Here is a 25,791-nt window from a genome sequence, read left to right on the forward strand (position 1 = left end):
ATTAATACATTGTTACCTTTTCAAGTTATAGTATATATGTATCTATTTACATATAATTGTTCGTGAATCGTCGAGAACAACCGAAAGGTATTTGAATAGTTTAAAAATTTTAAGATTCAGTTTTACAGACTTTGCTTATCGTGTCGGAAATGTTAATCATACAAAGATTAAGTTTAAATTTGGTCAGAAATTTCCGGGTCATCACAAATATAGTAATATTATATATTATTATTTATGTATCATTTAATAATATCATATAATATTTTGACCTTTTATGTATAATCCAATATATATATATATATATATATATATATATATATATATATATATATATATATATATATATATATATATATATATATATATATATATATTGTATATATATATATATCATAATCATTATTTATAGAATTCATACACATTTATATATAGCTTTATTTTAATAACCAAATTATTATCTTTATCTTGTATATTATTTTACATACCTAATCTTAATGATCTATTGTATTTTATTATTTTAAATTATTGTATATACTTACTTTTATACGTATATATACATATATATACATATTTATTTACAAACAATTGTTCGTGAATCGTCGGACATAGTCAAAGGTTAAATGAATATATGAAGTAGTTCAAAATTTTCGAGACTCAACAATACAGACTTTTGCTTATCGTGTCGGAAACATTCAAAGATTAAGTTTAAATTTGGTCGGAAATTTCCGGGTCGTCACACCATGTAATTACATATATAATATATAATCACCGTAGGGCTAATGACTAACCGATATCGAGGTAATCTATCAGCATTGAATATTGAAGTGATGCTAGAATTATTTATGAATATTCGTAACATGCGTGTATGCGTCTGCCTTCAAATTTTTTTTTTTTTTTTTTTTACATATAATTAAAATTAAACCATTACATTAGCACAAAAATATTACTCCATTATAAATTATTCTTAAAAAAGTTAAAACAGTAGTTCAAAATTATAATCTATAAACTGTTAGATCTAATGGGTTTGACTCAAAAGTAAAAATAGCCCATTTGAAACTTTTTATCTTCATTTTTAAGTTACTCCTTGTGAACAACACTTTCCCATCCTTTATAACTAGGGGTGATCATACATTGTTTATTGGGCCTGGCATGCTGTGGGGAGGTGGGGGTTCGATTCCCACTAGGTGAGGATTTTCCAAATAATTGGGTCAAAAACCATTCTTACCGGACCCAAATGATCCCTTGGTCCCACGCATGCGAAGATTGAAACAATGACAATGCATGTTCGTTTATCGGGCCTGACATGCTGTGGGGAAATGGGTGATGGTGTTTCGCCAGGCTCCAGTGGGCTACCGGGGACCGCTGGATGGGTTGACAAAGTCAACACATGGCTAACATGTCCCTGCCGATACACATGTTTTGAAACAATACATTGGTTATTGAATTTCTCGATCTATTTGGGTTGTTTTATTATGCTTTGAAAATTGAAATTAATCAGAGCAAATCTAAATCAACTAAAACCGAATACAAATTTCGACACTCAAATCAAAATCGAAACTGAAACCAATTCCTAACCAAACTAAAGCTGAATACCAATTCTGTTCGGTTTCAATTAAAATGGAAAACTTAAAAAATCACGATCTAACCAAAATAACTATAAAAGTCAATTTTAAAAAATTGGATTTGTGGTGGATATATTTATTATTTATTTTATTACTCCCTTTCTATTAATTCATCGTCAGACAAATATACATAATAAGTAATATCATGTTAAACCATATTTTTTGTTTATTATCTTTTTATTTTATATGTATATATTTACATTTATTTATGGTATAAAAAAAACTTTACCTTTTATTTTTATCTATTTAATTATTAAAGTAGACATTTAAAGTAACAACTTAAAAAAGGATACTTCAAATTCTTCAAGTTCGATATTACATGTTCATGACATGTCAAACTTATAAATATGTGACTACGTACAATTTAAATTTGAAGAGTTGTCCATTAATGAGTTTGTAATAAGCAAGTTACGATACATGAAATTGTCATTCATTAATGTGACATGCAAAATGCAATGTGCTAAATAGCAATGTGGCATCTATTTATTTTCTAATCAACCTACTAATCCTTTGAATCATATTTGAAATGTGCAATATACTTGTTCTCTAATTTTTGATATGTGCCATCTACTTATATATATATATTTTTTCATGATTTACTAGTGAAACCAAATGTTAATGAATAGAATGATAACTGGTTGTGTGGGCCCCGGCCCCACCTTACTGGGGCAATTGAGGCAAGTCGGGTAAGCTAGCCGGTTTCTATAGTAAACCTAATCCTTCTAATCATAATAAATTTTTGACTTATGCAATCTACTTTCTTTTTTTTCTTTCACGATTTGTGAAACTAAATGTCAATGATCAGAATGCTAACTAGTGGTGTGAGCCCCACCTTATTGGGGTATTGAGACGGGTCGGGTAAGCTAGCTTGGTTTCTATGGTCTCCTTTGACTTACCTGATTTGGTATGTTTGAGAAGTAGAAAAATTTCGGCCCGCGCGATGCGACATGACTTTTCGAGTTGCATATTCATATTTAACATATCGTTATGTATTTACAGAATTAAAAACGCGTTGCTACGGGTATGACTGGAAACACGTGGTTAGTACCTAATGTGCGTAATGGACTCCACATTTTTTACCATCGGAAAAACCGCATAAAAAAGGAACAGAACCATCGATGTGATGTGCTTAGTTTGAGTTGTTCATTATACATGTATGTAATAATGTAAATGTATAAAAAATATCCCGAAATATTTAGCATTTTTTTAAAAACAGTGTGTTTCGTGCATAGCTAGTTACGTTGTGTTCGTAAATTTTTCGAGTTGAACGGTGATTTTGAAAGTTTTTAACTCAAAGCGTGCGGGAAGATGTGGCCCGTTAGAAAGTTTGAGTGGATTTTGTTTAAGTTTTTTAATTAAATAATAATTTTACAGTTTTTACCTATGAAAATTGTCATATTTAACATTGATACGTGGTTAGTACCTAATGTGCGTAATGGACTCCACATTTTTTACCATCGGAAAAACCACATAAAAAAGGAACAGAACTATCGATGTGATGTGCTTAGTTTGAGTTGTTCATTATACATGTATGTAATAATGTAAATGTATAAAAAATATCCCGAAATATCTAGCATTTTTTAAAAACAGTGTGTTTCGCGCATAGCTAGTTACGTTGTGTTCGTAAATTTATTTCGAGTTGAACGGTGATTTTGAAAGTTTTTAACTCCCCAAAGCTTGCGGGAAGATGTGGCCCGTTAGAAAGTTTGGGTGGATTTTGTTTAAGTTTTTTAATTAAATAATAATTTTACAGTTTTTACTCCTGAAAAATTGTCATATTTAACATTGATTGGGGGGAGTTTGGTAATATTTTTGTTGGTGTCGTTTGATAAGCTTGAGGAGGTCTAAACGACAGATGGAACTCTTTTAGTATATAGGATAAAAAAAAAAGGATAAAAATAAGATTTAGGGGAAAAATTCCTTGTTAGAAACTTAGAGTGCGTTTGATAAAACTGAATAATTTAGCACTGAATGGTTCAGAATCTGAATAGTTCATAGCCTCTGAATAAAGTTTGCTCTGAATAAAAATAAGCTGTTTGATAATCGTTTTAAATGAAATGATGTGAATTGAGTAAAATTACCTTATTAAAGTGTTAAATGAATAAAAAAAATACAATATACTTGTTGGTTACACGTTCTGGATGTGATTTGAAAAGAATATCACAGAAAAATTAGGCTGTTAATGGTTCAACACTGAATTCTGAACCATTCAGTACTGAATTCTGAATCATTCAGCACCATATGTTATTCAGAGGTCAGAAACAAACACACTGAATGCTGAATGGTTCAGTATTCAGCACTGAATCATTTCATTAAGAGGCAAACGTGATACACCACGCTTACTCTTACACATGTTGGCCGAAAGTAACCAAGGTTAAAGTAAAAAAAGAAAGAAAAAATTTAGACTTGTACGGTACAAGTTCGTAAAGCATGTCCAATATCTAATCGGAAAATAAAATATTTGCCGTATATCTATCGACGCCCGTAAAGATCGGAGGAAAGGTTAATTAATCGGCTGCCATTATTAGTGCTTGAATTGAATGGTTCGATCATCGCCATGGCGTCCTCTCTTAATCATCTAACTAATATTTCCCTCCCTTCTGACCCAGGTCTGCATATACGTACACATACCTATATCTTTTATACTCTCTTGTTATTATTAAAATATGTATATGTATATATATTTTAATTATATTATTTTATTTATTAATCAGTGTTCAATTAACGTTATTTGTATCAATTTCTAGTCTTATTATGATCTTAGGTACTCAGGGTTTAAGTTCGATCGTGGTAAATTGTTGCTTGTATTAACTTTGATCAACGTAATTAGGGTTTCAAATAGTTTGACTGATAGTCAAACAACTACTGAATGGAGTAGTTTGAAATGGTTTTTAATTTAAAGTGCTGCAATAGTTTCTTTTACTAGCAATAGAATTTTGCTATTTGGGGAATTGGTATTGAATTATTGATGTAATTAGGGTTTTGTTAGCATTTGACTAATAAAAATACAACTGAAATGGACTAGTTGATATGGTTTTTTTTTCCTTCTAATATACCACCTGTAATGTTTCTTTATTTGGCAAAAGAATCTAGCTATGTGGGCCTTTGGGGTACTAGTTTTGATTTATTCATGTAAATAGGTTTTTTTAAAGCATTTGAGTAATACTCCTTGTTAAAACAACTCCTTTGAAACTCGGGTGTTGCAGTTTCAACAATCAGGTCGGCGTAATTGATATATATTTTGTTAATCATTGTTCACCTGAATACAAGGTTGTAAAAGTCAGTAATGACTAATCGGCTGGGACCTTGTAAGACTAATCGGCCGAGTCAGAGACTAGTCGGGTACTAGTCGAACGTTCACAAACTTTGACTTTGACAGTGTCTGACTTACTTTGATTGAAAAATTTGACCTTGAATGAATAAATCCGACTAAATTGGAATACTTCAAAATCTCACCTAGTCGCGGACTAGTCGGCCTAGTCGGGGGACTTTTACTATGATTTCTGAATGTTTGATTTGCTTTGGTTCTTGTGTGTTGTAGTTATTGATTTGTTTAATTTTTATATATCTATTGTTTTTTCTTGAAATGGTCTACATTTTCATTCACTTCCATACTATTTTCATTTTTCTTTTTTAAAAAGCCATACTATTTTCATTTTAGGTGGACTGTGTGTATACAACAACACTTGGGCTTTAGAAAACACGATGTTTTATATTTTGCAGGTGGGGACGCTGTTCCTATACATATTGTTACTCATGCAAGCCAACTTCCGCCCGAGTTCTTGCAGCCATCACCTGATAAGAAGTTAGTTATTGGGTTTGACTGTGAGGGTGTTGACCTTTGTCGCAATGGAACTTTGTGTATCATGCAGGTAAATTGACGTAAACTAATGCATGTCACAGTTATCTTATATAAATTAATGGCGCACATTTGACTGTGATCTTGTTTGCTGCTTCACTTGTTCACTAATAGCTCAACTACATAAGTTGTTTTGGACCTATATCCGATTGGTTTGTAACACCTGAATTTCTGCGTTAATATGAAATTTTTGCTTATTGGTAATGGTCTATGTTTTTATGGTTTTGGCAGTTAGCGTTTTCAGATGCTATATATTTGGTTGATGCTATTGAAGGCGGAAGGGCACTTGTGGAAGCCTGTAAGCCTGCACTTGAATCTAGTTACATCACTAAAGTTATTCATGATTGCAAACGGGATAGTGAGGTCTCTTAATGATTCGATCCCACCTACCATTTTAATTCTGTTTTAAAATGGTTTTGTATAACACTTGTTGTTTACTTTCATTTTGAAGGCATTATATTTCCAGTTCAACATCAAATTACACAATGTCTTTGATACCCAGGTGAGTGTATAGATATAGATCTTTAAAGCTTCTATTTTTATGGGATCGTAAAGTCATAATTTTGCATCATTTAGTTCTAATTGTCAAGGTTGTAAGAGTCGAGAGTCGGGGACGATTCGTCCATTGACCAACGTTTGACTTTCTAACAGACATAAATATTTCAGACATATATATGTGGCAATTTGATTTTAAAAAATATAATTTTTCTGACGACTTTGACTTTTGACCGGCTCCAACAGACTGGCCGACTCAGCCCAACTTTGACCGAATCAGGCCGGATTTGACCGATTCTAAGCCGAATGTTTAGGCGTTTTTGAGCAAGTCAGTATAGGCTAGTTCCCAAACCAACACTCTGCCGACTTTTACAACAGTGCTAATTGTTTGTTCGTATTATCTTCCCGCTTTTTTTGCTGACCAATTTATATGTGACACAGATTGCTTACAGTTTAATTGAGGAACAAGAAGGTGCGACTAAAGTGCCAGATGATTACATATCATTTGTTGGTCTTCTTGCCGATCCACGTTATTGTGGTACTGAGCCTCTTATTTTGTCAAAAATAACTGTTCATTTTTTAATTTTTTTTTTTTTTTTCTATATGCAATATCTTAAACATATTAACTTACTTATATTCCCATCTTATTGTATTGAAAACAGGCATGTCTTATCTTGAGAAGGAAGAAGTTAGAGTTCTTCTCAGGCAGGTTCGTCATATACACGCTGATATATATGTTTCTTAGGATATGTTTTTTTTCGCTATAACATAGGCATCTGAGATATTGTAATAATAATAATAATAATAAACTATGCTATGTGTAATGTACCAGGACCCAAACTTCTGGAAATATAGACCATTATCTGAACTGATGGTGCGTGCAGCTACAGACGATGTCCGTTTTCTTCTGTATATATATAACAAAATGGTGGTGAAGATGAACCAAAAATCTTTGTGGTATCTTGCTGTTCGTGGTGAACTTTATTGTCGTTGTTTTTGCATTACTGAAAACAGTTATGCAGATTGGCCACCTCTCCCTGCAATCCCAGGTGTGGGGCCGTCAGAGGGTCGGTTTTACCCTTTCTTTTCTTGTTTCTTCTTTCATCTTTTTATGTTCATATATTATTATTATAAGCAGACGATAAAATTTTACGTTTTATTAAACTGCAGAAGATGTTGTCATGGATAATAATGCTTTCGAGCAAGAGATTCTGTCAGTCGTTGATGTCCCACCTGGAAAGATGGGACTTGTTATTGGACGAAAAGGCGCTTCCATTTTGGCTATTAAGGAGTCTTGCAAGTAATTATATATTTTGTTAAATTAATTTTTAAATTTTGTCGTTTACTTAAGTTTGTCAATTGATGATTTTGGTGTACTGGCAGTGCTGAAATATTCATTGGAGGCTCCAAGGGACCACCAGATAAGGTTTGTCAATACTTTAATTTCCTATATGAGCCTTTGTATTTTAATTAGAGGTGTCAAAGTGGGTTGGATCGGTTTGGTTAATGGGTCAACATTGCTTCCGGTCAACACTGGTATATTTCGTATAGGTTCAGTCTGATTAGATTTACCCCGGAACACATTTTTTGCCCAAAGTTCTTGGATATTTATATTAATAATAATAAAGAATGTTCAAAATGAGACGGTTTGGTTAATGGGTCAACATTGGTTCTGGTAAACAGGTATATTTCGTACAGGTTTTTTCTGATTGGATTGACCCGGAACACATTTGTTGCCCAAAGTTCTTGGATATTTATATTAATAAATAATATATAATGTCCAAAAATTATATACCAAATTGTCTCATTTTGTAAAGAAATAGGGGTGAACTTGACATCTTTACTTAGAATAATACTACACTGCATACGTAGTGCTTGTATATATTTGTGGTCTTAGTTCTCTTCGGTTGTCTTGTTTATCTACTGCCTTTTGTGATGGAGCTAAAATAGTAATAATGATTCAAATAGTATAAATGAACTACGATCTGGCAATGCGAAATGCTAACAATAATTTTGATACGATATCGTGTAGGTTTTTATAATCGGACCTGTGAAGCAAGTGAGGAAAGCTGAAGCCATATTAAGGGGAAAGATGCTGGGAGTGTTTTACTAAAATTCTGATTATGTCATGTATTACTTGTTCGTCCTGCTCACATCTTGTGTAATAAACCGAATGAAAAAAATGGTTACTTTTAAGTTTCGCAGTTGGGTAAGTTGAATGTTTCCCGTATATCATTGTGCTTCTTTTACAGAGCACGCCTATGATCGGTCGATTGTGGCCTAGCTCTAATGTTTTAATCTTTTGACCAATCTATAGTTATCGTTAGAGATGGAATGAGCTATGATGTATTATGTTCATTCACCTCAGTCGTTAATGATTATTGCCAACATTATTTATAGTCCTATACTCCTATGGATTTTATCTATACTATATTCTCCCTTAAGGGATATATGTAGTAACATGTTACAGATAATTCAAATACCAAGAATTTGCAAAATGTGTAGATAGGCAGGGACGCTAAACGCTGTTTTTACTATAGAAACTCGCAAAATCCACTATGTAAGAGTAGGATTTCTGTAAAATACTTCTACTAAATACCCCCCAAGTGACGGGAATGAGACTAATCTTATTGTGGCGAGAGGTGCAAATTTTTGAAACCGACGGGGCTCGAATACGCGTCCACATTTGCAAAGAGCTATCACATAGCAGGTCTCGGCTTCTAAGGCAACGCGTATTATTAATGCCGAGGCGCATTGGTCAAATGTCAAGAATTATAAAGCGGGTGCGAAACTGCAGTTATATCTAAATCATATTCGAGTATATGACATCATCATACTACTTATCAAATTTTTTATTCCAATATGTTTAGTGTTCATCGCAATCTCAGGAATTATTAAAAACTCCAATCTTGTCGTACTTAATGCTATCAACTATTTCACTCAAAATAACACTAACACAACGTAAAAAAGTTTCATATTTATATCTTAAAAAACAATAATGCGAATTGCCACATTATGATAAAAAAAAAAACCGTTGACATTGATAAAATTGAATCGAAGGTGCTGAAGAGCAATACGAAATAATGTTCAACATCACACCCACGTGTCACATAATGGCATACCTCTCTACTTGTACTCTACTCGTTAGAGTCCTTAGCTAAAAGGAAGTCAACCCTGCAAGAACAAATGAAATCGCATCAAATGATTATAACTACTTGCGACGAGTAAATTTGAACTCAATCATTTTACATTTCTTTTCTGCATTATACAGGTATTACCTTACTAAATTTAAAATCCTTGTAAACACATTCTGATCAGTTTGTACTAAATACCTATAATGATAACCTAAAGTAGTAATTGAACACTTACAACAGAACAGCTGGAGTATATATACAGATCGTGTTCACGTGCTCACAACACATCAAACAAAACCAACCAAAATGTTAGGTATTTATATAACCCGAAAGTAATATCCAGAATGCAAAATTGTTTAGTGCATTTGTTAATGATACTGAATGACAAGTAATGATGAACCGTTCAGCAATCTGTGTTGAACCATTCAGGGTTGAAATACTATCATTTAAAAGGTTAATACATTAATTTTATATTATCGGAGTTCATTCAAAATGATTATCAAACAAGTTATTGTCGTTTAGGACTAACTTTAATCCAAACCTTTGAATCATTCAAATTTTGAACCATAGCTCTTAATTATTCCGTTTTATCGAACGCATCCAACAATTAGCTTCGTAAACAGCAAGGCCTCATAAGGATTTGCTATTGATATACAAAGATATAAATGAAACCATATGTCACTGACGTGTCATATTCGGGTCAAAGAAGAAAATATCAGTCACCAAGAAAAGACTCCTGGAACATGTCAACATATCAAGCAAATTCTAGACTAAAATGTGCTTACATAACCTATACAATTTAGCAGACATTTACACAAAATCAGTTAGTATTAGACCACATCTAGTATTATTGGTAATTAGTAATGGTAATTATACAATTAGTTTCTAATCAGTGACTAGAAACTAAAAGAGAATACATAAAAATTGTTTCTTTACTAACCTTAGAGTATTAGTCCTTGTTCAAAACTTTCGGAACTTTTATGTATGGCTCCTCATAACTCGGAACAGCAGCTACTATAGCCTCCCTGTTACCCACCAGATACATTAATATTAGATTGTATATATAAAATAAAATAGTAAATCCCATTGAGCATGTTACAGACATACAAAAACGATATTAACCTATTGGCAAATGTTTCTGAACTATCCTCACGAAAGCTTCCTGCTTCAGTATCTGTAAATCAGTAGTGCATATTTACTCGGTTACTCCCCTATAAACGATAAACAGATAGATGCAGTGCTTCAACATAATCAAACCAAGCAAAAAAGCATAATAAAATCTAAAGAACTAAGCACCTGCACGTATTGAAGGTTCAATACTATGAAGATCCACATCTTGAAGTTGACCAAACCTGGACCAAATATTAATTCATGTCAAATAAACTCAATAGCCTTCATCTACTTGCAATCGAGATATCGTTCAACTTTTTGACAATTCTACACCAGTTTAACAAGAAGAAAGAGAAGTAAACCACTATTTTTTTTTTTTTTCAACAAAATCTTTACCCATTTATATAACTGCCTTCCGTAGTACCGATTATTCTCATCTTTGATGTTCTAAATAAATTGTGAACAGCCAAAACAATCTAATGTGTGAAGCGGATACAGCCTTGCAGGTCAATTTTCGTCTTAATATAGTTAGATAAAAATGTGTATGTGTCAATTTCTTACTCATAGAGCAAATGTAATGTAAATAGGTACAAAAAAGAGTCATTGTAACACAAGCTATATCTTTGATCATTTTACACAGTTAGATACAGGATTCAATTGAATCCTTTATCAGAAATTGTAAATTACAGTGACATATGACATCCACCATTGTGGTACGCAATTAATGTTAGAAAGAAAAACAAAATACAATAATATAAACTGATAGACAAGTAAATTACAGAATCACAAGTATTCAAGATTGGTTTATTTAAGATCGTTTGAACAACATAAAAAATGTGTAAACGAGTAAATCAAACTCAACGAAGGAGTCAAGAAGATACCAGTCTACCACTTGCTGGATTTTGGGGCCAAACTCTTCAGCCTATATACATAAAAAAAAAAAAATTTGATCAATATCCAATTAAAGGTCTATTTTGAGATGGTTAACACAATTTAATCTTCCCATAACTCATTTGTTTTCTAAAAGAAAGTTCAAATTGGAAACAGATACCTCTTGTGGAGTTAGAGATATACGAGCAGTTTCTGCTAAACGGGCCACATTGGGTCGTTCCAAATTCGAACAAACCGAGAAGTTGCAAGCTCCAACCCTAAACCTATTCTCCTTGTGTCTAAGGGCATGATGAAATCCAGATTTTGATAATTTATTAAACAGCATACGATTGCATAACAACGATGGTGCTAGTACAACTAATGCTCTGCTTCCCATTTTTTTTAATCTAAAATCTGAAACTGGAGTTAACAATTTACATACATCAACACACATGCCACTGTTTCTTAATATATTATTGAATCGAATTTAAGAGCTTTATCTAAACAAACTGTATCAAGTAAGCGACATTGGACTATCTTGTAAGCAAAATATGAAGTTTACAACTATTTAACAGTGTGTAATATCTATTTGCTAAAGAATTAAGTACAATCAGCGATAATCAGTGAGGGATAAAGCATACAAATTTAGTATTTTATCTAAATAATATAAAAAGATTAAACGCTAATTTTAGATAAACATTAACAGGTAAATAAATAAAATTACCTATAATTTTTTTTTTTTTTTACAAAAGCAGCCATTTTATTTAAGTATATCTACAATCAGACCATCCATGGGGATTAAGAACCCATGGACCTGTATATCATATATAGATAAAATACGAAGCCTACATATGGATACACATAATTGATTTATACTAGACCTGGCAATTGTGACCCATACACTCATATTCAGGTCAAATGGGTCAAGCTTTCAGGTTAATTGGGTCTTGAGAAAAATTAAGCCTAACAATGTAAATCAAAACTAAAAAAAGATTCAAATGGGTTTCTCTACATCCTATTGAGTCCTATAAAAAAAAATGAAGGAACGAATCTAATAGGTATCAATACTCAAAGATCAATAATAGAAATGGGTCAAATGGGTTTTGTGAATGGGTCAAATGGGTCAAGCACAAAAAGTCCCATCTATCAAAAAATTATGAAAGCATTAATGGTTATATCATTTATTATGTATATTAATAGTTCTTATGTATATATAATAAATAAAAATAACTAAAATAATGTAATAAATGTAAAAAAGTGACGTAACCCATTTGACCCATTTGACCCAACTGACCTGTGACCCGTTTCGACCCGTTACCCAAACCAACCCAACCTGACCCATTTTGACCCGTTTAAAAAATTGACCCGTTTGACCTATGACCCATTTCAACCCAAAACTATTTTGACCCGTTACCCAAACCGACCCAACCTGACCCGTTTGCCAGGCATAATTTATACTGAACAGAAAAGGCCAATGTTGCTGAGCATTAAGCAAGCAACCACCTGGGCGATCAGATGTCCTGAAATGTTAAATACACGCTCGGATTATGCCACTCGATACGAATCTTCTTAACGCGTTTCGATATCTATTCGTAGTGGTAGTTACTAACTTGGATTTCGCACCGGACCTGAGTTTACTGTTTGAATTGTCCTCGTATATCATTTCCCTTATTTATCATTTCTTTGTTCACTAATTTTTTTTTATAATCCGTCGGAATCAATATGATGAAAATTTGATTTTATGATTTTCATTGTGTCTCAATTTTATTTTATTTTAAAAAAAAAAATCCACGTAGTGGCCGGAGGTTCAATCGGAAACAATTTCTCTATCCGTCGAATAAAGAGGGATGACTTTCTCTACTTTTGAGGGTATTTTCTCTCTGGATGGAGAAATGACTTGTCTTTATTCTCGAATAGGGGAAAGATTGTCTACATCTCACCTCCCCATACACCACGTTGTATTGGGTTTTGTTGTGTTTGTTGTTGTACTAATTTTTTTTTTTTTTTCGTTTTTGACCAATCACGTTCAACTACTATCAATAAAATTACCGATATACCCCTTTCATCATGTAAACCCTTGCTTTCCTCTTTTTCTAAAAAAAAGTACTCTCTAATAGTCACTATCTCTCTCCCAAACCAAACACCACTCCGATCTTTAAACTCGGATAAAAGTACGAGTGGAACGACTTTAGTGTTGGTAGGTGCCTAAATGATGCGATTAAGCGAAGGGAGCTTTGCTGGTTTGATGGCCAGCTCGTGCAATCAATAAAAAATTATTCGTGTTAGTAAGCTAACTTTATAAGTGTCACACCCCCAAATAGGGCCGGGGTATTTGTGACTAATTATATCAAATCAAACAATTGTATAACGAGAACGACTCTATATGAGACATTTTATATAACTTTTATTGAGTTTTTGCAGCGGAAGATAAATAGTCATTACATTTTATTGAATGAACAAAGCATTAAATGTTTTTAAATGGAATGATAAGTAATGCATGAAGACTCCAAGCATAGCAAGCAATCATCATCAAAGCAGCACATCAACAGCTTCTAATTACCTGAGACAAACATGCTTAAAAAGTCAACACGAGGTTGAGTGAATAACATAGGTTTAAATTTGAGTAAGTTTGTTAGACCACAAGATTTAAATAAAGTCGATATATCATGTATATCAAAAGTATGCCATGAGCGTATAATATCAAAACTAAACGATTTTACCCCGTAACAATACATATGTAATTGTCGAGATCATTATTATACCACCAATTGACCTGAGGTCAACAGTGCGGGACGTTACTCCCAATAGCGCTATCTATAATAAATCCGTTTGCCACTTTAATTCATCTAGCAATTGATGATATTACAAAGCAGGGATTTGTATGTTTCAAATGAACATAATAAAATACTCATGTTGGTCGCATAATAAGTTTGTACTTGTGTCTAGCATGTCAAAGCATTTAAAATAAAGTATGTGTCTCACCCCAATGTAAAAACATAAAAATGTAAAAACGGGGCTATGAAATTCACCTTAAATAGCAGTTGAAGTATTCCACGCAAGAAGGAAAGTAAAGCAAGTAAGTGATCTGGATATCAACCTAGAGGTATGACGTTTGATTAGTTAATGTCTAACTTGACATAAAGTATGTTTATTAATATAGCAACTATATTGACAGTGAAGGTTTTCGAGAAAAGTTCCTATTTCTCAAAAGTTTCTATTTTTGGAAACCTACTACTTATGGAAAGCTTCCACTTATAGTAAGCTTCTAGTTTAAGAATGTTCGGGTTATAATTCTTAACAAAGATGTTGTACAATCTCACCCAAACTTCGTTGCTAACATGCAAGTCACTCGAATGATCTATTGTTACCGAGCGGCCCAGGATCTCTTGACAAGAATCTAAGTCTTGGCATTCGAGATCCACAAACGTCCCATAATGGTAACAAGGATCACCCTAGGCCACAAGTAGCGGTGATGTTTGTAGTCTTTGTACGCTATCTTTAATTATAACCTTCACGTTAGGTACGTATATACATATATATTCATTAATTCGATTTTAAATATAATTCCTATATATTAATTCATAAAAATACTTTTATAATTTTTAGTAACATATATTACTAATTATAACATGTTATTTATTTTTATTTTAATTGCATATAATTTATAACATTATTTACATGTTTCGGTAAAAGAATAATAAACCGAAGTAAATAGTAAATAGTAAAAAAGTAAAAAGTAAGAAAAGAATACTTACTAGTAGTAATTCTTCAAAGAGAGAATGAGAGAAATTTTGGTGTGAGTTTGAATGAGAAATGAGGGGTATTTATACTTGAAAAAATTAGGTAAAAAGAATAAAATAATTAAAATAAAAAGAAATATTTTAATTTTTAATGGGATTTTAAAATTCAAAAGTATTAAATGTTAGGTCATGGGATAATGCACAAAATAAAATAATAAAAGTAGTTTTCCATTATAATTTTTAATTAAAAAGTAATTTATTTATTTATTTTTTTTAAATTCGTTTATTTTAAGGATTATATATATATATATATATATATATATATATATATATATATATATATATATATATATATATATATATATATATATATATATATATAAAATAAACAAATTGATTTAGTACTTTTCCAAGAATATTTGTCAATATTTTTTTATTTTTATTTAATTAATAAATACAAATTTTGCATAAAAATAATAAATAATTCAGTATTTTGTATTTTTAATAATAATTATGATTTTAATTATTAACTATAGTTTTAGTAAGTTTGTAAATATTATTACATTTATATATATATTTGGATTTATTATATAGTTAAATATATAATATATTAACTAAATAATAAAAGTGATACAAAGTTTATATACTTAGTTAAATTATGTCAAATTATATAAATTAATAATATATTATTTATTTAAGCGTACGTTGTTGACTAAAAATTACTATTCGGTCAATATTTAATTGTATATAACAACCCTTAATACATATAGTCAGGTAGATAACCCTAGGGTTAATTCAGTAAATTTAGAAGTTGAAAAGTGAGGGTTGTTATAGTACCTCCCCGTTAATAAAAACTTCGTCCCGAAGTTTTAGGTAGACTTCTCGGATGCATCAGCGGTTGAGAAGAGATGGGGATATTTCTGTTTCATTTGGTCTTCATGTTCCTAGGTATACTCGGGGCCACGTCGTGAATTCCAACGGATCTTAACAATAGGTATGGTGCTTTGTTTCAAGCGTTTAGCAGATCAGTCAATGACTTCTACGGGTTCCTCTATGAAGTGCATTTATCATCAATGCGAATGTCATCCAAAGGAATAACAAGAGTGTCATCAGCGAGACACTTTTTAAGATTCGAGACATGAAATACGTCGTGTGCGCTGCTAAGTTCAGCAGGTAATTCTAATCGATAAGCCACGGGTCCGATTCTTTCAGTAATCTTGAAGGGTCCAACAAAACGCGGACTTAGTTTGCTTCGTTTATCAAAACGAACGACGCCTTTCCAAGGGGATACTTTCAACATGACTTTGTCACCAACTTGAAATTCCAAATCTTTCTGACCTTTATTAGCATAGCTTTTCTATCGGCTGCGGGCAGTTTCTATTCGTTTCTTAATCTGAACTATCTTTTCGGTTGTCTCGTGTATGATTTCAGGACCGGTTAACTGTTTGTCCTCTAATTCATCCCAGCACAGTGGGGATCTACATTTTCGCCTGTATAAGGCCTCAAAAGGTGCAGCCTTAATACTTGAGTGGTAACTATTATTTTAAGAGAATTCAACCAAAGGCAAATGTCTATCCCAGCCTTTGCCGAAGTCGATAACACAAGCGTGAAGCATATCTTCCAACGTTTGAATGGTTCGTTTACTTTAACCATCGGTTTGCGGATGATAAGCAATACTCATGTCGAGTTGAGTTCCAAGAGCAGTTTGTAAGGATTTCCAGAATCTGAAAGTGAATCTACTGTCGCGATCGGATATGATTGATATAGGAACACCATGACGAGAGACAATTTCTTTGATATACAGTTGTGACAATCTCTCCATCTTATCGGTCTCCTTGATCGGTAAGAAATGAGCAGATTTAGTAAGACGATCTACTATGACCCATATAGTATCATTACCACTAGAAGTCTTGAGCAATTTAGTAATAAAGTCCATAGCGATACATTCCCACTTCCACTGCGGAATATCCGGTTGTTGCAGTAAACCAGACGGCTTTTGATGCTCGGCCTTAACTTTTAAACAAGTAAGACACTTGCTCACATATTCAGCAATATCATATTTCAGATTAGTCCACCAATAAAATTCTTTCACATCATGATACATCTTACTGGAGCCTGGGTGAATAGAATATCTAGTCTTATGTGCTTCATCCAAGACTAGCTTTCGCAGATTTTCGAATTGAGGAACCCAAATACGGTTGTTGTAGTACCGTGTTCCGTTCTCCTTGATTTGTAATTGGTTTTCAAATCCTGAAGGTCCTTTGATATTACTCAAATTAGTCATATCTTTAGTCGTAATATCACTTCCTATTGTTGTTTATTTCGTATGTAAATATAGTAATTCCGTTTGTATTCCATATTATTGTAATATAGTCTAGAATCATTGTAAACTTGAAGAAATATGAAGATTATGTATAATAACAGCTCAGAGATCGAAAACAAGACTAGAAACCCAAAGACAGAAGAGTGCGCTCAGCGCACCACAAAGGGTGCGCTCAGCGCACAATGCTAAAATTTGATCAGAGGATTTCTTGGCCAAAACCAAAGTGCGCCAAGCACACATTTTGATGGTGCGCGGCGTGCACAGTAGTGCGCTCAGCGCACCCATAAGCGTACTTTTAACAGAAAAGAAGATTTGAACGTGCGTTGTCGAGCTGTAAAGGAAAAAGTGGAGTAGGTAAGAGTGCGCTCAGCGCACCCCTACTGTGCGCGCCGCGCACAGTGCTTTTCACCAACTTTTTAGCTTATTTAATTCCATTTCCAGTTTCATTTCAAGGGTACCAGTTTCCTTTCTGATTCAGAGACGAAAACATACGATTCAAAGAAGTTCTTGGGCTTATCAAAATGCATCTAAGCACTCAAATCATTGAAGAATCCAAGATCATTCAAGAGCTTCATCTGTGATGACCCGGAAATTTCTGACCAAATTTAAACTTAATCTTTGTATGATTAACATTTCCGACACGATAAGGAAAGTCTGTAAACTGAATCTCAAAATTTTTGAACTACTTTCATATATTCAAATACCTTTCGGTTGTTCTTGACAATTCGCGAACAATTATATGTATATAGATACATATATATATATATATATATATATATATATATATATATATATATATATATATATATATATATATATATATATATATATATATATATATATTTATATATTTATATATATATATATATATACTATAACTTGAAAACGTAACAATGTATTAATTGTTTAATACCGTACATTAAACTTATTGGTTTAAATATTTATTTAAATATATATGATAAGTTAGAATATTAATTGTATGAATAACTTGCGACGTATATTTTAAAACGTGTTTAAAAATATTGAGAATAGATATTAACTTGGTTATGAAACGTTTGATAAATACTATTATATTAATAAATAACGAGACAATGATTTATAGAAGTAAATGACCAAAACACTCGAAAGATTAAGATATACTTTGAGTGATATAGTTTATGGATAATTTAAGGCTATATTTTGACAAAGGTACGTGTCACGAAACGTAAAATGCAAGTTTTCTAAGTGTACAAAAATGCATTTGAGAAACCGAAACCGGGACATAAGTTGAGTAACAACGTACGAGTCATCGGAACGAAAATTACAGGTCAACTATGCACATGAATTTAATATAATATATAATTAATTATATAAATTAAATATATTATATATATTTAAATAATATGTCGACAAACAAGAAAACAAAAGTTTGTGAGCTGGATCAGAGGGCCATGCGATCGCATGGCCTTGAAGCACAAATCCCATGCGATCGCATGGGGTGCTTTTTCAGAAAAAGTTCTATAAATTGCACGATTCTGGTTCAGTTTTCTCACACTTTATATTACTCCGTATTACTTATGTTATTTATTTAATTTATTATTTATAATTATTATAATTATAATAATAATAATAATAATAATTATTATTATTAATATTAAGATTATTATTATTAATCTTATTATTAATATTATTAGTATTATTATTTTTACGATACAAAAATAATAATATATATATAATATCACGACGGATGGATGTCCAAATGATTTCGAAACGGGTTTTCGAGCAAGCTAGAGCTAAGGAAATTATGGGTTATTGTCAAAGAGGTTATGGGTAATATTCGGGGGTATATTTGTGAATCAAACCTAGTGTTTATCATCTCTGTTGCGTCTACGTAATTTCCTACAATATTAAATCTCAATATTGGTACGTAAGCACTCATATTTTATCTTTTATATATTAATTGTATATCCATATCTAGTGCTCGAGTATATATATTTATACATGCTTGTATGCTAAATTTCGTCGCTAAATAATTTATAATGATTCACGAATTAAATACATATATTACTGGTAAAAGGTATATGATATACATATTTCTGGAAAGCTGGCGAAAAATCAATAACTTTTCATTTAGATATCGAATAATTTCGATGAACGGATTAAAAGATACGATCAACTGAATTATGATTGACGTTAATTGGAATTGCTTTTGAATCTGCAATTAATATTTAAAACAACTTGTTTGCAAGATTGATAAATTGGATTTTTGAATATTACCAACCGAGTAAATGAATCCTTATATAAGGTATGTCTCGTTTTGTTAAACTATTGTCAAAATTGAATTTTTGAAACGACTTTGGATAACTTTTGTATGTCGATCTCGAGCATTAGAATTGCGATACACTATGACCTGACCTAGCTTGATAGACATTTATTGACCAACATATATTCTCTAGGTTGAGATCTACGGTTATCTGGTAATCCGAGTTTCGATCACATTTTGGTGAACAACTTTATATGCTGCTAAGGTGAGTTTCATATGATCCCTTTTACCCATTACATTTTTGGGCTGAGAATACATGCAAATGCTTTATTAACTGATTTACAATATTTATATGCGTGAGTTTCATTTGCTCCCTTTTTAATTGCTTTTGCAATATATATTTTTGGGCTGGGAATACATGCACTTTATTTTAAACGCAATGGATACAAGTACATACTAAATTCTACACCGAGTTTGAACCGAAAATCCCTTAGCTTTGGTAACTAGTAACTGCCGGTTATAAGAACTGGTAGGCGCGAGTAGTTATATATGGATCCATAGGGCTTGACATCCCCGTCTGTTCCAGGTATAGAAACCCTAGCCTGAACTATAAAACAGACGTATGCTATTTGAGTTTAGTACACGTTGGTTTGCGTGTATTGTACATGTTGGTTGCATGTATGTTAAAACAGGGGTACTTATTATAACGTTAAAGTTTAGTTACCAGGGTGCTCAATCTTGTAGAATATTTTGATAAACGTTTCTGGATGAAACAACTGAAATCTTGTGATCCATCTTTATGTACAGATTTTGCAAAACATTAAAACTATGAACTCACCAACCTTTGTGTTGACACTTGTTAGCATGTTTATTCTCAGGTTCCCCAGGAGTCTTCCGCTGTTTGATTATATGTTAGACAAGCTATGTGCATGGAGTCTTACATGGCATATTTTTCAAGGAAACGTTGCATTCACCAAATCATCACCATGTATCTTATTTTGACTGCATTGTCAACGGAAGTACTATTGTAAACTATTATTTATGGTAATTGTCTATATGTAGAAATCATAAGATGTCGAAAACATTTGATTTAAATATTCATTTATGGTGTGCCTTTTCAAAAGAATGCAATGTTTACAAAACGTATCATATAGAGGTCAAATACCTCGCAATGAAATCGATGAATGACGTGTTCGTCCATATGGATTTGGAGCGATCGTCACAGTTGGTATCAGAGCGTTGGTCCTAGCGAACCAGGTCTTGCATGAGTGTGTCTAACTGATAGTTGTTAGGATGCATAAGTAAGTCTGGACTTCGACCGTATCTGCATGTTAAAAGTTTTGCTTATCAGTTCTTGTCGGAAATTACATGCTTATCATTCTTAAGTCTAGACACGTTTTCCTGTATTTATTGCATAAATAGTGTATAGACAAAAATACATATCTTAGCATATCTGTTACTGTAAACTTTTCCTGACATCTTCCGAAAATTTCTCCGTGATTTATGGAATTTGGTATTATATATACATATGTAAATTATGTATTGAAGAATACCAAACTAAATTCTATAATCTAATTCATATAAAAAAATCATCTCCATAATTATACAAGATGGATCCCGTATCTAGTTCAAAATCCTTAAACTCCGACAGCTATTCCGATATGGATATTCACCTGAATTCCAAAGACAGTGTAACAGGAATGGATCAACCAATCAGCCATCACCTATTCTGGATGAATTGGGGATGGGTTCGTAGCCTACTTAATTATTGGAGACAGGAAGAAGGCGATCCCTTCCATCCACCACATTGCCCTCTGGGCGAAGAACCTGAAGCACTTACCGGCGAACCTGTTCGTAATACCATTTTCTCTCTCATCTCCAGAATATCTCGTCATGATCATATACTCTCTCAAATTCTGGATCTTATTCATCCGCTCGTCCGAACCGCCAATCATCCTGGTGTAGTAGAAGAAGTCAACGAGCTTCGTGCTCGGGTAGTGGCTTTGGAGAATATAGTGCAAAGGTTACAGACACCAGCAACATCACCGGCATCAACAGTACCACCGACAACAACGCCAATAGTACCATTACCACCACCAACAACATCCGCATCGCAAACCTCAACTTCACAATCTCTCCCACGAGCATCAATGTCATACGCACCGTAGTTATCAAGAAATACCAGCAACAATAACCGATAAAGTATTAACTCATTTCTCCTGAAGAAATTTTATGTATATTTAATATATATGAATTTTGAAATCAAAATAAATCTTTTTGTACCAAGTTATTACGTGTGAATCTTAACTGGTAGGTACTACTCGGTTAATTCATATTACTAATATGCTATGATGTACATCCTTCGTTAATGACTTAACCATCGTTAACTACAATCTCTGTTTCCAACTCAATGAATTCCATTTCATAATAACCTAAGTATATTATTCAATTATATGGTTGATTTTATACTTTCATCTTCGATGTATTCGAAACTTTCTAGAAAACATCATTCGTACCTTGTGAAGTTAGCAAGAGTTCCATGAGCACCAACATGATTCACTGAGAAAATATCAATAAAACTGAGTATTGATTACATTAGTGAAATACTCCGTAAAGATTATTAAATCTTTAATGTTTTAGAGATTATTCATTTCTAATTCAAGTCAAAAATCAAATGAGCTTAATATGATATTAACTCATCAAATCTGTATTACATCTGAAGAAAATATACATACATATATTTTCGTAAAAACGATAATAAAAATTCTTTTGTACAAAATATTACTTGTGAAATCTTTAACGGGTAGGTAATTCCCGGGAAATATATAAGTTCACAATTAATATGTTATACTGTACATTCTTCAACTTTGATTCAAAAATTATTAACTATGCTCACAGCGATATACAATCGTTTCCATACAAATTCAATTACATATTCTGATATTGACGGATCAGAATCCAAGTCAAGATTTAACGGGTAACATCATTCTTAGATCTCTACATCTTTCAAAGCTATACTTTGACTTCAAAAATGTGAAAGATCCTTTAGCATTGTTATTACTAAAAATAACCTTGCAATTTCTTTTCAAAGTATCCAGTATTATCAACCGTTTAACCAGTCAACGATGACCTTTCAGACTTGTAACTTTGGCATATACGTTTTTGTTATCTGGGAATCTTTCATGTTCCACCATATTAGCAGTAAATTTACCAACAACTTCATTGATCATTGACCTTCCAAAAAATCCTTATACTCATTGAAACCGTATCATGTACTCATCCACATCTTGTAATGGCAATTGCCATACCAACTATCGGGAATTAGCAATCAGTATTTTGAAATCTTGTAGCACGTCTACGCCAATAGTTATATGTGTACATATAACGTCTACCTCTTGGACTTACATACTTCGAATGTGAAGTTTCCGAAAAACACCCCAAACAACGAAACTAGTTCTCCGAATTTTGGAAAAATGTTGATGAAGCAGCAAAAACTATAAACGACCTTAACAGTCAAAAGTTTGATGATAAAGAATAGTATGGTGGTAAAGCTGAGAAAAAGAGAAGGTTTGGAATTGAAAAACGGATTGAGCAGACCATGAAGGAGGCTGTGAACAAATCACAAAGACTAAATCTACCTTCAAAGAATGCAAATGATTCAGAGTCTGCTGAAATCATTAGCGAATACCTTGCTCCTTACTCTAAAACCTTTGCGGACAATATTCTTCATCATCATCTTATCTTAAATATTCTAAGATATCATCGTATCTCCCATTATAAATATCCTCCATATTTCTGAAGATATTTTTCGAAAACATTCTTATCTGAAATCATTACCTCTTCGCGCTATCTGTGTTACATCATAAAAGAAACTATTTTAGTTTCTAAAATCTGAAAAATTCGAAAAAATGGATTTTTGAAGTAATGTTGGGAACTGAAGCATGAGTTAGTATAATACAATGACACTTGATCAACGTGATTATATTACAGTAAGTCATGTTGAGTTTCTAATGGAACGTGACAAAGGTTCACATATCATACCCTCATCATGAACCATGTTACATAACTCTTTTATTCTATTTAACCTCTAAACATATAAAGAAAATATTTTTCTTGATGATTCGGTCTTTTTCGAGGTATTCTGGTAATTTGACAAGTCAGATTGTGCCATTACCGTTTCTTTCTTAGAACATTAATTATGTTCATTCCGAAATTCATACCTACGAATTCTGGACCATTATTCGCTTGACTTAAAGTCGGGAAGAGAGAACGGAAGCATGAAGCTCCGAAATATAACGGAGAATATAAAGCCCTATAACAACCCCGAAATTACAAACCGTGTATATCAATGCGTATAGCAATATAAAGACACGGGAGAATGAAAAACACTATAACCCCAAGGTAATGGTAGAAGAAAATAACTTCCTTTGGTGGTAGATGAAAAAGAAGAATGATAGATATGAAAGTTAAAAGTATATCAAGAATCAGAACTGGATGAAGCATTTCACAATCTTTTGAAGTATGAAATGAGGAAGAAGATGTAGGAGTGGTGAAAATAATGAAACGGAAGTAGTTAATTTATAGCGAAATATCAGACATAACAATCGAGGCAGATTATGCATTTAATCAAAGGAAATCATAATTTCCTTAAATTTCGAAGAATCAAATCTTATTATGAAGATTTTCTATTCCTTAAATATCGGAAACCAATCGTTACTACGTCAAAAGATAAGACGAATCTCTATTTCACTCTATTATGATAACTTCTCTCATACGCTTCGAATAATTGGATTGTTTTATCCATATTATTCAAACAGTGATAAAACTCTAGTTATCGACTCATATACGGCATGAAAACATTTTTATTGTTAGTCATGACGAGCTCACTCAAATTTCAGGACGAAATTTCTTTAACGGGTAGGTACTGTGATGACCCGGAAATTTCTGACCAAATTTAAACTTAATCTTTGTATGATTAACATTTCTGACACGATAAGCAAAGTCTGTAAACTGAATCTCAAAATTTTTGAACTATTTTCATATATTCAAATACCTTTCGGTTGTTCTTGACAATTCGCGAACAATTATATGTATATATATATATATATATATATATATATATATATATATATATATATATATATATATATATATATATATATATATATATATATACTATAACTTGAAAACGTAACAATGTATTAATTGTTTAATACCGTACATTAAACTTATTGGTTTAAATATTTATTTAAATATATATGATAAGTTAGAATATTAATTGTATGAATAACTTGCGACGTATATTTTAAAACGTGTTTAAAAATATTGAGAATAGATATTAACTTGGTTATGAAACGTTTGATAAATACTATTATATTAATAAATAACGAGACAATCATTTATAGAAGTAAATGACCAAAACACTCGAAAGATTAAGATATACTTTGAGTGATATAGTTTATGGATAATTTAAGGCTATATTTTGACAAAGGTACGTGTCACGAAACGTAAAATGCAAGTTTTCTAAGTGTACGAAAATGCATTTGAGAAACCGAAACCGGGACATAAGTTGAGTAACAACGTACGAGTCATCGGAACGAAAATTACAGATCAACTATGCACATGAATTTAATATAATATATAATTAATTATATAAATTAAATATATTATATATATTTAAATAATATGTCGACAAACAAGAAAACAAAAGTTTGTGAGCTGGATCAGAGGGCCATGCGATCGCATGGCCTTGAAGCACAAATCTCATGCGATCGCATGGGGTGCTTTTTCAGAAAAAGTTCTATAAATTGCACGATTCTGGTTCAGTTTTCTCACACTTTATATTACTCCGTATTACTTATGTTATTTATTTAATTTATTATTTATAATTATTATAATTATAATTATAATAATAATAATAATTATTATTATTATTAATATTAAGATTATTATTATTAATCTTATTATTAATAGTATTAGTATTATTATTTTTACGATACAAAAATAATAATATATATATAATATCACGACGGAGGGATGTCCAAATGATTTCGAAACGGGTTTTCGAGCAAGCTAGAGCTAAGGAAATTATGGGTTATTGTCAAAGAGGTTATGGGTAATATTCGGGGGTATATTTGTGAATCAAACCTAGTGTTTATCATCTCTGTTGCGTCTACGTAATTTCCTACAATATTAAATCTCAATATTGGTACGTAAGCACTCATATTTTATCTTTTATATATTAATTGTGTATCCATATCTAGTGCTTGAGTATATATATTTATACATGCTTGTATGCTAAATTTCGTCGCTAAACAGTTTATAATGATTCACGAATTAAATACATATATTACTGGTAAAAGGTATATGATATACATGTTTTTGGAAAGCTGGCGA

General features: G+C 32.0%; 2 protein-coding genes across 2 annotated transcripts; one reads left to right on the forward strand and one right to left on the reverse strand.

Annotated features, from left to right (window-relative positions):
• The first annotated feature begins 4,082 nt into the window (after positions 1 to 4,082).
• Positions 4,083 to 8,187, forward strand: LOC139850310 (uncharacterized). Its single transcript, XM_071839894.1, has 10 exons — positions 4,083 to 4,231; positions 5,346 to 5,494; positions 5,713 to 5,844; positions 5,933 to 5,983; positions 6,418 to 6,514; positions 6,639 to 6,685; positions 6,809 to 7,025; positions 7,147 to 7,276; positions 7,360 to 7,402; positions 8,009 to 8,187. The coding sequence occupies exons 1-10, from the start codon at positions 4,180 to 4,182 to the stop codon at positions 8,087 to 8,089; spliced, it is 999 nt and encodes a 332-aa protein (XP_071695995.1). The 5' UTR covers positions 4,083 to 4,179; the 3' UTR covers positions 8,090 to 8,187.
• A 1,872-nt stretch (positions 8,188 to 10,059) lies between these two features.
• On the reverse strand, positions 10,060 to 11,861 carry LOC139850689 (glutamyl-tRNA(Gln) amidotransferase subunit C, chloroplastic/mitochondrial-like). Its single transcript, XM_071840245.1, has 6 exons — positions 11,815 to 11,861; positions 11,272 to 11,510; positions 11,102 to 11,142; positions 10,407 to 10,462; positions 10,233 to 10,284; positions 10,060 to 10,135 (listed from the first exon to the last, which is right to left on the reverse strand). Exons 2-6 carry the CDS (start codon positions 11,485 to 11,487, stop codon positions 10,060 to 10,062), a joined length of 441 nt encoding a protein of 146 aa, XP_071696346.1. The 5' UTR covers positions 11,488 to 11,510; positions 11,815 to 11,861.
• Between the last annotated feature and the right edge of the window lie 13,930 nt (positions 11,862 to 25,791).

The sequence above is a fragment of the Rutidosis leptorrhynchoides genome, chromosome 5 (assembly GCF_046630445.1).
Source record: "Rutidosis leptorrhynchoides isolate AG116_Rl617_1_P2 chromosome 5, CSIRO_AGI_Rlap_v1, whole genome shotgun sequence".
In the NCBI taxonomy this organism is placed as follows: domain Eukaryota; kingdom Viridiplantae; phylum Streptophyta; class Magnoliopsida; order Asterales; family Asteraceae; genus Rutidosis; species Rutidosis leptorrhynchoides.

Bases quoted from the DNA above. Each gene is read 5' to 3' on its own strand.
- LOC139850310 (XM_071839894.1), top strand. From the start codon at position 4,180: ATGGCGTCCTCTCTTAATCATCTAACTAATATTTCCCTCCCTTCTGAC. The intron at 5,984-6,417 runs GTGAGTGTATAG...TATGTGACACAG, and splicing joins ACAATGTCTTTGATACCCAG to ATTGCTTACAGTTTAATTGA. The intron at 6,515-6,638 runs GTACTGAGCCTC...TATTGAAAACAG, and splicing joins TGCCGATCCACGTTATTGTG to GCATGTCTTATCTTGAGAAG.
- LOC139850689 (XM_071840245.1), bottom strand. From the start codon at position 11,487: ATGGGAAGCAGAGCATTAGTTGTACTAGCACCATCGTTGTTATGCAAT. The intron at 11,143-11,271 runs GTATCTGTTTCC...TTATGTATATAG, and splicing joins TATCTCTAACTCCACAAGAG to GCTGAAGAGTTTGGCCCCAA. The intron at 10,285-10,406 runs GTGCTTAGTTCT...ACTGATTTACAG, and splicing joins TGAACCTTCAATACGTGCAG to ATACTGAAGCAGGAAGCTTT.